This window comes from Nerophis ophidion, linkage group LG11 (genome assembly GCF_033978795.1).
Source record: "Nerophis ophidion isolate RoL-2023_Sa linkage group LG11, RoL_Noph_v1.0, whole genome shotgun sequence".
NCBI classification, from domain to species: domain Eukaryota; kingdom Metazoa; phylum Chordata; class Actinopteri; order Syngnathiformes; family Syngnathidae; genus Nerophis; species Nerophis ophidion.
Window position 1 is genome coordinate 43,121,662 of NC_084621.1, and position 13,466 is coordinate 43,135,127.

General features: G+C 38.7%; 2 protein-coding genes across 4 annotated transcripts; one reads left to right on the forward strand and one right to left on the reverse strand.

Moving 5' to 3' along the window:
- The first annotated feature begins 236 nt into the window (after positions 1-236).
- Positions 237-10,861, forward strand: si:dkeyp-84f3.9 (zinc finger protein 585B). Of its 2 annotated transcripts, none has more exons than XM_061916042.1 (3): positions 237-582; positions 1,398-1,523; positions 7,081-10,861. In XM_061916042.1, exons 1-3 carry the CDS (start codon positions 580-582, stop codon positions 10,408-10,410), a joined length of 3,459 nt encoding a protein of 1,152 aa, XP_061772026.1. In that variant the 5' UTR covers positions 237-579; the 3' UTR covers positions 10,411-10,861. The 2 variants fall into 2 exon arrangements, with proteins under 2 accessions (XP_061772026.1, XP_061772027.1); XM_061916043.1 differs by having other exon boundaries at positions 237-522.
- A 1,039-nt stretch (positions 10,862-11,900) lies between these two features.
- On the reverse strand, positions 11,901-13,112 carry LOC133562139 (trypsin-3). 2 transcript variants are annotated; one of them, XM_061916054.1, is made up of 5 exons: positions 12,958-13,112; positions 12,720-12,882; positions 12,390-12,643; positions 12,181-12,317; positions 11,901-12,106 (listed from the first exon to the last, which is right to left on the reverse strand). In XM_061916054.1, the coding sequence occupies exons 1-5, from the start codon at positions 12,995-12,997 to the stop codon at positions 11,957-11,959; spliced, it is 744 nt and encodes a 247-aa protein (XP_061772038.1). In that variant the 5' UTR covers positions 12,998-13,112; the 3' UTR covers positions 11,901-11,956. The 2 variants fall into 2 exon arrangements, with proteins under 2 accessions (XP_061772038.1, XP_061772037.1); XM_061916053.1 differs by lacking the exon at positions 12,958-13,112 and having other exon boundaries at positions 12,720-12,928.
- Between the last annotated feature and the right edge of the window lie 354 nt (positions 13,113-13,466).

Consider the following 13,466-nt stretch of genomic DNA (forward strand, 5'->3'; position numbering starts at 1 on the left):
GCAGCAGAGGGCGTCGTTAACAAACGCACCATTTAGAAGTTACGCACATACTACGCCACAATGAGGTTGTCATTCAAGAGTTACAAATCCATGTTTTAGTGCACTGTGCAAGAGATTCTACGGCGGACACGAGCATATGAATTAAAACATATTTGAACATAACTGGTATACACATCACTTTTATGTGATTAAAAAAACCCTCCGTTACGCTTCGAAAAGTTCCAACGCAATCCCAAATTCCGACGGCATGTGAAGTACACACTTTCAATGCAGGTGGTGATTGGCAGTCTCCCGTGGTGCTTTGTACCATCATATCGATTTACACACGGCTTCTTAAAAGTCAGTAACAGATGACAAAGTGTGGTTTACTTTGTAGACATAATTGTCAGAGTAATTAATGTGGTTACATGTTTGTAAAACATGGTTGCTTTGGTTGCTTTGAGCTAGCTAGCACTAGCTAGCCAAGCAGTGGTCAGTGCAGCATTAGCACGAAGGAACAAACATTGACTCTCTTCCGCTCAGGCAAGCACCTTTATTTCTTTCTGTTTCATCTACAGTCGTTGAACAATATCAGCAAATATGGTGAGCGTTTTCAACGTGACGGTTTTTGTGCTTCGAATGTCGTTTGTATTTTTTGCTAGCTGGCCTACGTTGAGAACGCCATTATTAATGCTAAATTAGGGTGGAAAAATACCTAACAAAACCTTGCAATTGTTTGAAAAACGGCTGCAATTATTATGTTAATGCATAAAGTCGTCAGGTGGACCAAATTAACTTTGACCAGCTCCATTTGACACAGTCAAATACTTTTAGCATTTCAGTCGTTTGTGCAAACATTTCAACAAGCATGGGTTGCTGTATAATGTTGTAAGCACAATACCAATGGCGCGCATTTTGCAAATTTAATGTCAAATCAAATGTTTATTGGATTCATCACTATACAGTGTACATCCACGACTAAACTACTGACTAAACTACTACCAAGTGTGGATTCAGGCTGGGTGGCCTATTTCAAGTTCGGGGTAAGACTACATTATTTTATTTAATAAATAGTAAACCAAGTTGTGGTCGTAGTTTAGTCAGTAGTTTAGTCGTGGATGTACACTGTATAGTGATGAATCCTATTAACATTTGATTTGATTTGACATTAGATTTGCAAAATGCGCGCCATTGGTATTGTGCTTACAACAATAATACCAACACAGTGCAGGAGGGTTTGAAATAAAACGTTCACATTTATTCGACTGTTATCACTGTTAACCTATTTCCAAATGACTAAAATATCTTATTATATGTATCAGGTACCCTCACGGCATATCTTTATATGTTATATAAAGTTAGGTCAGTATATATTTTCATGACGCACAACTTTGTAATATACACTGTCTAATTCACAGACTCCTGACATGGGGAGTAAAATTTCCTTCAGCAGAAGAAGCAGTGAGCAATACACAGTCTCTGAGTTGACACCTGTGACATCGCGTCCTCGAAGCTCCTTTCTTGTACCAACAGACAGCAAACAGGTTAGTGTGTAGGATATGTGTTCATTTGTCCGTCCGTCTGTTATCCATCCGTCATACTAAGCCTGCATAAACTTGCAACAGAAATAACAATAACAATAGAATTCGCATTTCCTTCAATAACTGATTCACAGGTCCCCAGTGTTGAAAGTGCTCATACAACCCCATATATTGATGCTATCACTGTGATGTTTCTTTGTCATTCGGACACAATTTTGGTATTCACTTGTGTTACCAGCAATATAGACAATAATGGTGTGTTGAGTCATTGTCAGTAGACAATGATGCAATGCTGCTACATAAACTGTACACTGACTGCTCTAATACTAAGAGGGAAACATAATTGTGAAATAGTTTCGGAAATGTGAGGTGTGTACTCATTTTTGGGAGCTACTACACTGCCGTAAAAAAATATTTACTCCCTTTCTAAAAATAAAAATATTCCCCACTAAATGTTTTAAATTTAAATGTTAGGCAAAGAAAACCAAAGCAAAAAAAAGTGCAGTTTTTAAATTATTTAATGTTGTAAGGGAAAAAAGATATCCAAACCTACCTGGCCCTACTAGTAAAAATATTTGCCCTTTTTTTTAAATCATGAATTTACTGTAGCCAATTAAATGTTTTGGATCTCTGTTTACTTTCATTGACTACAGTCAAACTTAATTACCCCCAGACCTGTTTAATCAAGAAATCACATAAAAATAAGTTCTCTGACAAAATTTAAGTCAGCCAAAGGTTTTTAAAAAGTTGCAACAAAATGCCTCGATCCAAAGAAATTCAAGAACAGATAAGAAATAAAGTAATTTACCTAATTAGTCTGGAAAGGGTTACTAAACTATTTTTAAAGCTTTGGGAATCAAGCCATCCACGGTGAGAGCCATTGTTCACAAATGGACAAAACATGGAACAGTGGTAAACCTTTTTAGAAGTGGCCGATCTGCAAAAATTACGCCAAGAGCACAGTGACGACTCAATCAGGAGGTCACAAAGGAACTCAAGGCATCTCAACTCAACCATAAAAAAGGGACTGGGCAAAAATGTCATTTATGCCAGAGTTCCAAGGCGAAAACCACTACCGACCAAAATGAACACAAAGGCTTGTCTTACTTCTGCAAAAACAAAAATGTTTTGGGAAAATATTCTACGGACTGAATATTCTATGGACTGACGAGACGAATGTTGAATTTTTTGGAACAACATTTTAGAATGATAACATCGCACCAGTAGTCAAACATGGTGGTAGTGTGATGGTTTGGGGTGACTTTCTTGCTTCTGGACCTGGGCCACTTGCTGAGATCGATAGGACCATGAATTGTGCTCTTTACTGGAAAATCCTGAAGGAGAATTTTTTTGGCCAAAAATAATGTACACCAGCAAGTTAACTTCTGAATAGCTTAAAAAAAAAAATTATGGTTTTGGAGCGCTCTACTCAAAGTCATAGATCATGGATCCCATTGAAATGGTGTGGCATGACCTTAAAATTGGTATTCATGCTCAAAAACTCTCCAGTTTTGCTGAATTTAAATAATTATGCAAGCAAGAGTGGGCCAAAATATCTCTACGAAGATAGATGTGAACGACAGTTATAGAAAACGCTTAATTTCTGTTGTTTGTGTTAAGGGTGACACAACCAGGTTAAAGGGGCGATTACTTTTTCACACAGGACTACTTTTGAGTAATTTTTTTCCTTGTCAAATCAAATCAATATTTAAAAATTGCATTACATGTTTACTTGGGTTATCTTTGTCTGATAATTACATCTATTAGATGATCTAAAACATTAAAATGGGGAAACTATGCAAACATTTGAGAAGTGAACAAATACATTTTCATGACACTGTATATGCGAACAAACAATCTATCAATGTAAACACAATTCTACCCTTAACAATAACCTCTTAAATTTAAGGTTTAAAAATAAGAATATATAAGAAATGCTCTATAAAGTTCATGAATCAAGAACTATTTAAATGTTGCAAGTCTTACATACTGTATAAATGAAAAACAAATATCTCACATTGTATTTCTTATCAAAGTGATAAAAGTTGGAGACCTACTCTATCATAAATAAACTGGACACTGAATTAATGCTGTTTTTTAACTTAAGCAGGACGTTTAAGAAAGATGTAAAAAAAAAAAAAGTGTTAAATTACGCAGGAAAGTTTTCTGTTGAAAATAAAAAAAAGATTCTGTTATTTTGTACTAAATGATTGATAATTGAACAATTTATTTGCCTTGTATTTGGATTACTCCAAAACATGCATCTAATTATATTATTGTTGGAGTCAGAAATTACAGAAATGAGTCTGTATAGTCCTCAGGTTATGGTAATTTGCAGAGTTTAAATCGATGCACCTAGACAAGGGGTGTCTAAACTATGGCCTTCGGAGCAAGTGTGGCCCACCAGAGTCTTTAGTGTTGCTCGCGAGACATCCCAATTTTAACATGAAGATTGTCCTGTCCCATGGCGTGTTTTTGTTTAAATTTAGTTCCCTCTGGATTGAATTGGAGTGACATTGCCGCCATCTTGAGGGTGAAAATAGAAGCAACAGTCAATGACCACAAATTTCCTTTGAAAGTGACTTGAACAGATTATCTATATGTATGACCCAATCCAAACAACTTTCCTCACTCATGGTGTAAATGAACTATAACCAACAAATAAAGTCAACACCCTGTCTCATATAACACACCTCCTGCTCATTGAACTTTGTAGACATTATTAAACACGTATCCATTACATTGCATGATGGATAGAATGTACTTTTATTGATGGGCGAGATGCAAAACACTCTTTCCGCACTTCTCAATGTGTGGCGCATTCTAGTTGCTTGGTATGATTCGGAGTTCGTCATGGAAGTAAACAAAGTAGGCGTCAAACTTTCACATACTTTTAATATTCAACGGTTTATCGTTTATACTTCATATTGCATTGTCATCAGGGTTTCATGTGATGGAGGTTGTTAAAGTTGAAGTAGTCTGTTATAGCTTGCTTTAGTCAATGCAAACTAAAGTGTTATTTTGGGGCAAAAGAATGTTATGTCACAATGAACGCTCTGCTGTGTGGCGAAAAAAAAGTGTCATAATGTGTGTATTTGTTTGAGCATCCATGTAGCAGTGGATTTTTAATTACTCTTGAAAATATGGATTTACCTCAGTTTGTACTGTATTTTACATGTTTAGCAAATTTCCCTCTTCAATTTGTTTTGAAATATGCAGACATAAAGCATTGCGATCACAGATTAGGTGATCAGCATACACAGTTGTAATAAATAATTATATAAAACAGGCTGGTTTTGTGATTTTGACATCGAATTATGTAATTACATTTTACATATATTTAATATAGCTGGCGACTGCAGAAGACAATCTAATTGTCTGTACTTCTATTTAAGATAACATGGAAATGAAATTAAAATGAAATTAAAATGATACAACTAGTAGTGACCACCTAGGGGTTTTGCAACTTTACTGTTCATGCCAACTTAGTTCAAGCCCAGTTGCTGTTATTGTCAGGATTTATGGATCTTTATCATCATCATCATCATTTATTTGTATTCCTTTTATGAAAATGCTTATTTACAAGCCATGTACAGTTCACACTATCATGGTTTTTTGTTTCTTATACATTGCACTTTGGGATAGGTTGATTGGCAACACTAAATTGGCCCTAGTGTGTGAATGTTGTTTGTCTATCTGTGTTGGCCCTGCGATGAGGTAGCGACTTGTCCAGGGTGTAATACGCCTTCCGCCCTATTTTGTAGCTGAGATAGGCACCAGCGCCCCCCGCTACCCCAATGGGAATAAGCGGTAAAAATGGATGGATGGATAAATTTCCATGATCATAAAGGAGCAGATGGAAGAATAATATTCATATAATTATCTGCCCCCTTTTTTAACACAAACAATTTTAGATGACTTTATCACTGTTCCCTCCACCAACACCCGAACTCCAACATATTTTTTAACTTTCGTTAAAGCATTTTCACGACACGTCCAATCAAAATAAAAATCAATTTGATATAATGCCAGTTGTCTCTTTATAACCCTTTTTAAATAAAAAAATATTCTTCCAACTTTTAAAGTCTTTCTTTAGAGGATTCCATGCTTTCACACCAGCAACAGATAAGCACATTTGTTTCAAATTTGTTTGCGCTCTTGGATGTTTAGTCATACGGCCTTCTGTGATTCTCATCTTCAGATGTGAACACAAATAACTTTTGTAAGTCCTTCTGAAGAACTTTATTTCTTATTATTATTTTATATATAATATACATATGTGGTCCTCTCCAAGGTTCTCATAGTCATCATTGTCACCGATGTCCCACTGGGTGTGAGTTCTCCTTGCCCACTGGGTGTGAGTTTTCCTTGCCCTTATGTGGTGGTTTGTGCAGCCCTTTGAGACACTTGAGATTTAGGGCTATGTAAATAAACATTGATTGATTATTTGTGATGTTCAAAATATCAGTCAATCAGAGTATGCAATTCTACAATGCCTTTTAGTTGTAATAATCCTGACCTCCCTCTTTGACGGGAGCCAGATGATGAACAGCCGTTCTCAAAGAGTCATTCAAAATACTAGCTCATTACTTTTGCGTTTTTTTTCATTGTTTTTTAACTTTTCTTTTTTTTTGTATCAGGGAAACGATCACTGGTAGCCTTTATAAGATAATATATAAATCAGAATAGTTTTAAACTCTATTGGTAGAAAGTACCCTGACATATTGATTATAATTTAATTTTAGTTGTTTTCATTGTAAACAATACATGAGATGGTACCTTATTTCCATGATTTGGCAGCGACATCACTATTTTGGAATTTTCCTTCACTTGATACACTTTGTAGCACTAAAGCTTTTTAACAATACAGGAAAAAATTACACAAATAATAAGTATGAATAAAATGTATACATGTATATAAAAAGTACAAATCAAATAATAATAAAAAGTACGAAGTAATAAAAATGTGAATGCAAAAATGGTAGTCCCCTACCTGGTGTGTGTACACTTAAACTACTTTACATATCCACATCAGAACAATGCATCAGAAAAGTGAATCTAAATGCTGCTACGCTTTCTTTTGAATCAGACTTATTTTGTAGTTCGTTGCCAGTTAAGTGGCATGCTTTTGTAGTGTGGGCAATTGCCGATCTGCCTGCATAAAAACGGCTGCCCAAAAATGGTTGTCGTCATTCACTTAATAAAGCTGTTCAAAAGACTGGTTTCTTTTGCGGACGTCACATCTCTAGGTACAAATTTCTTTTGTTGAAGCAGATATTGTGCATACTTTATGAATAGATGTTAGCGAGCTTAGCAGTGCAGAAGTAAGTTGAGTGCATGTCACTCCCTGATGCCTTAGAGAGATGCGCTGGACAGCGGATTAACAGCCTGGGCTTTTAGCCTACTGGATAGCGCTGCTCGACGTCAGAGGGCATTTGGGGACGCATGTTCAAGCATGCGTTATACATAGACTACATTTGCATGTTTTTACTTGTATTTGCATACTTAAGAAATGCGATAATGCTTTTAATGTAATGTCTTTCTGTGTGTTTTCCCACAGGAACCTGGTGGTACAATGTGTAGTGAGGAGAGTCAGGATTCCAAATGGGACGAGGAAACTAAAGTAACAAATATGAGTGAAACTTCAACTGATCCCAGTCCATTATACACTCTTAAATCTGTAGAACCTGCTGACACCATCCAGCAATCTGATGAACCTATCGTCTCAGAGGTAGGGATGGAAGGGGAGTCGGAATTGACTCCTGAAAGTGTGTGCAAATCAAGATGTAGACAACATGTAAGTGTTTGGAAGAAACCTGGCCGTCCTGAAAAGAAAAAACCTTTGTTGAATGAGATCGAAGTCAAAGCAAATGTTGACGGACTCGTGGCAGGTCAAGATGAAGATATCGCCCATGCAGCACCAGAGCCAACATACAATGGTGACACTGTGTCCAACAATTTAAGTGATTCACTTCTTGATAAGACGCCTGGAACATATGAAATATCGGCTGGACAACCTGAAGATGATGTTTCATTGCTGGAGAAACCAAAAAGAGGCAGACGAAGGAGACACACATTTTCAGAGGTTCCAATTGTTAATAACCTTAGGAGTTCTAGAAAACGGAGTAGTAACAGGGAACAAGCAATGGATAAAAACACCGATGTTATAGCTGACCCAAAAGAAATGGAGGTCTCACAGACTCCAAAGAGAAATAAAAGAAGAAGAAGATCAAAGTTGCGAATCGATCAGAAGGTCCCTACTATAGTGTCCAATTTGGCCTGCTTATCCACTGACTCACACTTTATGGCTGTAGAAGACATAGTCAAGCAGGGAGTTCAGGACACAGAGCAGCGTCACACGAATAATAACTCAAGCCACCTGTACCTTTTTCCTGAAGCAAAAAACACCGTTAAACAGGTGGGAAAAAAGTGTGCAAATGTACAGGTGATACCAAATGGAGATGGAGAAAACTTGTCCCTGCAGTCTGTAGTAAGACAAACTGTTGAGCACATGGATAGCAAGTATCCTCAAGCTCATTCCGATGACAAAGACAGTCCGGTATTTGAAAACCCAAAAAGACAGCCAGTGGATGAGAATGATCTTGAAGAGTCAGAGTCTCAGAGCAATCTCTATAATTTAGAGACCACCAGCCTTCCACAAGAGACAGGGCCAGGTTGCAATGACATTGTAGCACCTTCTGCAGATCTCCCTGAAACTGACATCAAACTTGAGAACACAGTAGTAGAGCTGGATCAATTGGGTCCTGTGTCAAAGTCAATAAATAACCGTACATGTTTACAAAATACCAAAATGACGATTGGTTCACAAGAGCCCAGCCATCAAAAAAACATTTTCCGGCGCAAAAGAGGACGCAAGAGGAGACGGAGATTATCGAATGTTTCGCTACACGTATCAAATACTAAAGCAGACAAAGACACAAATACGGACAACAACATAAATGTCATCTACATCCCTAAAGGGTCAAAAACTCTGTTGAAATGTGGTTTCTGTGGTCGTACATATAATTTCATGTCTCAGTTAGTCATACATCAACGCGTTCATACAGGAGAGAGGCCCTTTGTATGCCCTGAATGTGGCAAAACTTTTAGCAAGAACTCCAACTTAAATCTGCATCTAAAGACACACAAGAAGAATATCTCAACTAAGGAATGTACGTCTTGTGGGAAGACTTGCTCCCCTGACGAATATCTAATCCACATGAAGATTCATGCGGAAGCGCTGGAACATGAAGGCATTTTGAAAATGGAAAACACAAACACAGATGTCATTCCCGGTAAAACTCCTAAGAGAGCTTTGGACCCTGACAAGAATGAAAGCAAAGTGTGTCTATACTGTGGGAAATCCTTCAGGTTTCAGTCTGCCCTTGTAAGGCACGAGCGTACCCACACCGGAGAAAAACCTTACAAATGTGATCTCTGTCACAAGGCCTTTCCCCTCAGCTATTTGCTCCGCGGGCATGAGATGACCCATTGGTCGGTGAAGCAGTACAACTGCACAGGCTGTAGAAAGTCCTTCAGCCACTACGGCAATGCGAAAAACCATACATGTAGACCTAGAAGCAGCAAGCCCAGCAAACGAATAGCAAAAGAGTCTTTGCTAATGTACACATGCCCCATTTGCAAAGCTATTATAGACACCCTGCCAAAATTAAAAAAACACATGAAAGATCACATTGGGACAAACCTTTATCTTTGTTTGCTTTGTGAAAAGCTTTTTGGTGAGCTGTCTGAATTTAATGCCCATTGTGGTCAGTGCCATGGCGAGAAAAATGTCTCCGGTATTGCAGCGAGAGAGGAAATGGCGTTAGTAGAGTACACCGAAGCGAAACATAAGTTTTTATCAGAGGAAAAATCGGACTCCAATCTCAAAAGTAATTATGAAATCCTCAAACTACCATCTTCCCTACTTAACTCCAAAATATGTTCCTCCAAGTCAAAAAAAATGTTCCGGTCAAAAGCGGCACCATCTCGTCAGCTCTCATGTTTTGTGTCCAAGTTGAACAAACTGGACAACCGATCGGACCCCAGGAAGTATTTATGCCCTAGTTGTGGCCGACTTTTTAGGCACATGGGCAGGCTCCGAGCCCACATGCTTACTCACAATCCCCAGCAAAGTTACGCCTGCTCTTGTTGTGGCAAGACTCTTGAAAACTGGACCAAACTGTGGCGTCATCAGAGAATCCACCGTCAGCGACAAGGACGCTTCAAGTGTCCCTTGTGCTCCAAAGGATTCAGATTTGTCCAGTCGTACAAACAACACATGAGCGAGCACAAGGACTTTCGCTGGATTCTGTCAAAGTCTAAGAGCGTGCTTCTGCCTTATAATTGTGATCAGTGCAGATGTAGTTTTAAAACCCTTGATTTGCTGTTCGGTCACCAGCTTTGTCATTTCTCAGCAGACGACATGCACAAAGACTGTGACTTTAACCTGTTCTTAGATGATAATTGTACATCTAATAACCCGACCATAAACCATCATGCAATGACGCTGTGTCCTGAACATGAGGACCCTGTGTCAGCAGTCCAGAAAGACAACTCTCTTTTGCCACCACAAGACAAAGACTTGCAACAAAAATATTCCCCTATACTGACTTTAAATTCATTTCATCAAGATCATGATCTTGGTTTGGATACGACTGCTCATTGTCCAAAAAAACGGAATATCACACAAGACCAAACATCAAAGTGCCACAGACTTGAAGGCAAAGTAACAAAAAAGCCAAACGCATCGTTGAGAACTGTAGACAAACCTTCAACCCCCCAAAAAGAGTCTTCACAAGGCCTTATGTGTGCTATGTGTGGTAAGGAATATACAGCAGTTTCAGACATTTATCAGCATTATTTGGAGCATGCCAGAGGTCTGGTCTAAAAAGTAGGATATAACATGATAACTTTTTATATCAAATGAAATGTTTTTGGACTGAATTAGAGCACATTGTAGCCATTATTTGATTGTAAAAATAAGAGCTACGACATTTTGTTTGACAGAGCTGTACATAATGGAACCACAATCACAATATGTTTACATGACATTGCAGTATGTATTGTACACAACATACTGTCAGTTATTGATAACATCTCAAATCTTATCCCCTCCAGCTGCATTATCCTTTCAGACTATAATGTCAACATAATGTCAGGCAAGAGGCTTTTAAGACATGTACATATGCTATAGTTAACACAACCTTTACCCAAAAGTGTAACTGCATTAGTTCATTTTTGTAAGTTCATGTGTTCATTTGCTGATAGTTACATTTTTCCGGTTTTAATCCTGCAGTATATGTTTGTCATCACCAATAAAGGTCTGTTTTGTATTAGCATTATGTCACTCCTGCACTTTTTTGATACATTTGTTTAGACATCAAAACACCAAGAATATAAGCATTTGGTCACGCAATATCTTACAAAAGTGAGTACACCCTTCAAATTTCGGCGACTGTTTTATTATATCTTAAGTGACAATACCAGAGGTGTTCAACTAAATTGTTCGAGGGTCCACATTTTTAGAAATCACTCGCTTCTTCCTTCACTATTCATACTTTGAGAACCAGCGAAGTGGACATTTGTGATTAGTCGTTTCTTTGAAAACGTTTCCGCACAGAATATGATACAAGTGTTCAAGTGAATAAAATAAAAATGTTTACTGGATGTACTCTGCTCTGTAGAATGTTAACATGCCAATGCAAGAATCTGTCAATGTGTTTACATTGGAAGGCTTTAGTGTTCTTAGGAATTTGTTGCAGAAATGTTAGTCCTTCGCAGGTGTTGAAAGGGGGGACTGTCTGGTGTCATTCATGGGACAGTATTTGGCCCCCAGGCCACCAATTGAATAGAAATATAGTAATTAAACTAGAATATAATTTAGAGTAGTCAGTGTTTGTAGCTTGGTGAAGCAGTGTGGATTTACTGTCCTGGGGGAAATAAGTCAACATGGCCATTGTTGTCTAAATATCCAGCAACACAAGTGAGTGTATCTTAAAGTGGGCATGTTTAACTTGTGTCCAAAGTGTCAATATATAAGATATGTATCATTGTTGTATATTATATTACTATGTTATCTAACACTGGAATTCCCCAGAACTGCACAGGCTGTTAGTAAAATCCTTGTCCACTCTTTTATTACTAAAGTGGATGTTAGACATTGAGAAGATATACTATACACATAAATGTTTCTAAAATGTGAGTGGTATAGTCACTTAGATAAGATACCTGTATATTTTGAAGATTTTAGCTAAACTAAGGCATATTTTAGGGATTATGCTTGTTGATCTGACAGGTCCTATGATGTGTTGATGTAGCTCAAGTTTCAAGTGACAATGTTGCAGTGAACATTACAAAATTAAGACAAGCTCAGATAAGTTCAAGGGTCATCAATTGTTTAATGGGACAATAGTCCCTCCAAGATATTTGTCCCTTTAGTTGGAAGACATGGTGCTGCGAATCCAGGAGTTGTAGTTGCAGACTTTGGCATAGACACCGGGCTTGTTCCTCTGGGCACAGCCGTAACCCCATGACACCACACCCTGCAGCTGGCCGTTACACACCACGGGTCCACCGGAGTCTCCCTGCACAGGTACAAAAATTCAGCACAAATGTTTTGTGTGGGTTTTTTTTAAAGGAATGATGTGTACACTCATACCTGGCAGGAGTCCTTGCCTCCCTCCAGGAATCCAGCACAGAACATGTTGGAGGAGATCTGACCAGGGTAGGAGCCCCTGCAGCTGCTGTCGCTCAGGATGGGAGCATCCAGGCACCTCAGGCGATCAGGGTAGTAGTCTGAAGAGGAGGTAAGAACCCACGTGTAAGTGTCAATAAAACACAAGTGAAAGTCTGGATGCTTTTACTGACTTCCAGAGCCGCTGGTGTTGCCCCATCCAGAGATCAAACAGCGGGTGCCTGAGCCGGCACAGCTGGAGGGCAGGGACACGGTGCGCACGTAGCTGTTCAGGCTGGCGGGCTTGCTCAGCTTGATAAGCATGATGTCGTTGTCCAGGTTGCGGCTGTTGTATTTGGGATGTCTGATGACCTTGGCGGAGTTGATGAACTGCTCGGTGCCCTCGTTGACCTCGATGTTGTGCTCACCAAGACGCACCTGGATGCGACTGGTGGAAATACGCGGCGGTTAGCCAAAGTGGAAGTCGTGGTGGCAGCTTTCTGGAAGGTAAGGCGTTCACTTACGACTTGTAGCAGTGAGCAGCGGACACTACCCAGGTGCTGGAAATCAGGGAACCTCCACAGAAGTGGTAGCCGGCGTTCAGAGACACCTGATAAGCCACGGAGTTCTTTCTGCACTCATATCCTCCGACAATCTTGTCATCCTCATCATCAATGGGAGCAGCAACTGTTGATGAATGACCAATGTATTTTACAGAGAATATTGGACACATAATACGAAATATCCCAGAATAATACTTACAAGCCACTGCGAACAGAGCCAGAAAAATTAAAACCTTCATGGTGGTTTTAGTCTGAGCCTCAGTGTCTGCTCACTTCACCTGCAGCACCTTTTAAAGCCTGCTGCTTCTCTCCTATCTGACACTTTTTCTAACCTTATCTTGACTCACTGTGTGTGAACACACACCTGGAAAGCAGCAGACTTTTTTTCAAGTTACACTCAGATTCCAACATGCATCATGTAAGACAAATCTTTAAACATAAGCTCAGTTTTATAGATTGATCTTTTAGGTTATCGAATCACAAATTTCACTGTGTGTGTAAATAACTTTCAGTATGTAGCTGATTATACCTCAACTCAATCACCACTTCTTTTGGTCATTTTACTCTGGTAATTTACAGATTTCTAAGTTGGAGGTAGGGCTGCAAGAAATATTTTGATTCCAAAAAGCTTTGATTTATATTGTGTTTCGTATGAGTACAGTAAGTTCAGTATAAGGTAGTATTTTAGGAATAATTTCAAGTATTGGT

Bases quoted from the DNA above. Each gene is read 5' to 3' on its own strand.
- LOC133562139 (XM_061916053.1), bottom strand. From the start codon at position 12,928: ATGTGTCCAATATTCTCTGTAAAATACATTGGTCATTCATCAACAGTT. The intron at 12,644-12,719 runs GTAAGTGAACGC...TATTTCCACCAG, and splicing joins GCTGCTCACTGCTACAAGTC to TCGCATCCAGGTGCGTCTTG. The intron at 12,107-12,180 runs GTATGAGTGTAC...GTACCTGTGCAG, and splicing joins GAGGCAAGGACTCCTGCCAG to GGAGACTCCGGTGGACCCGT.
- si:dkeyp-84f3.9 (XM_061916042.1), top strand. The intron at 1,524-7,080 runs GTTAGTGTGTAG...GTTTTCCCACAG, and splicing joins TACCAACAGACAGCAAACAG to GAACCTGGTGGTACAATGTG.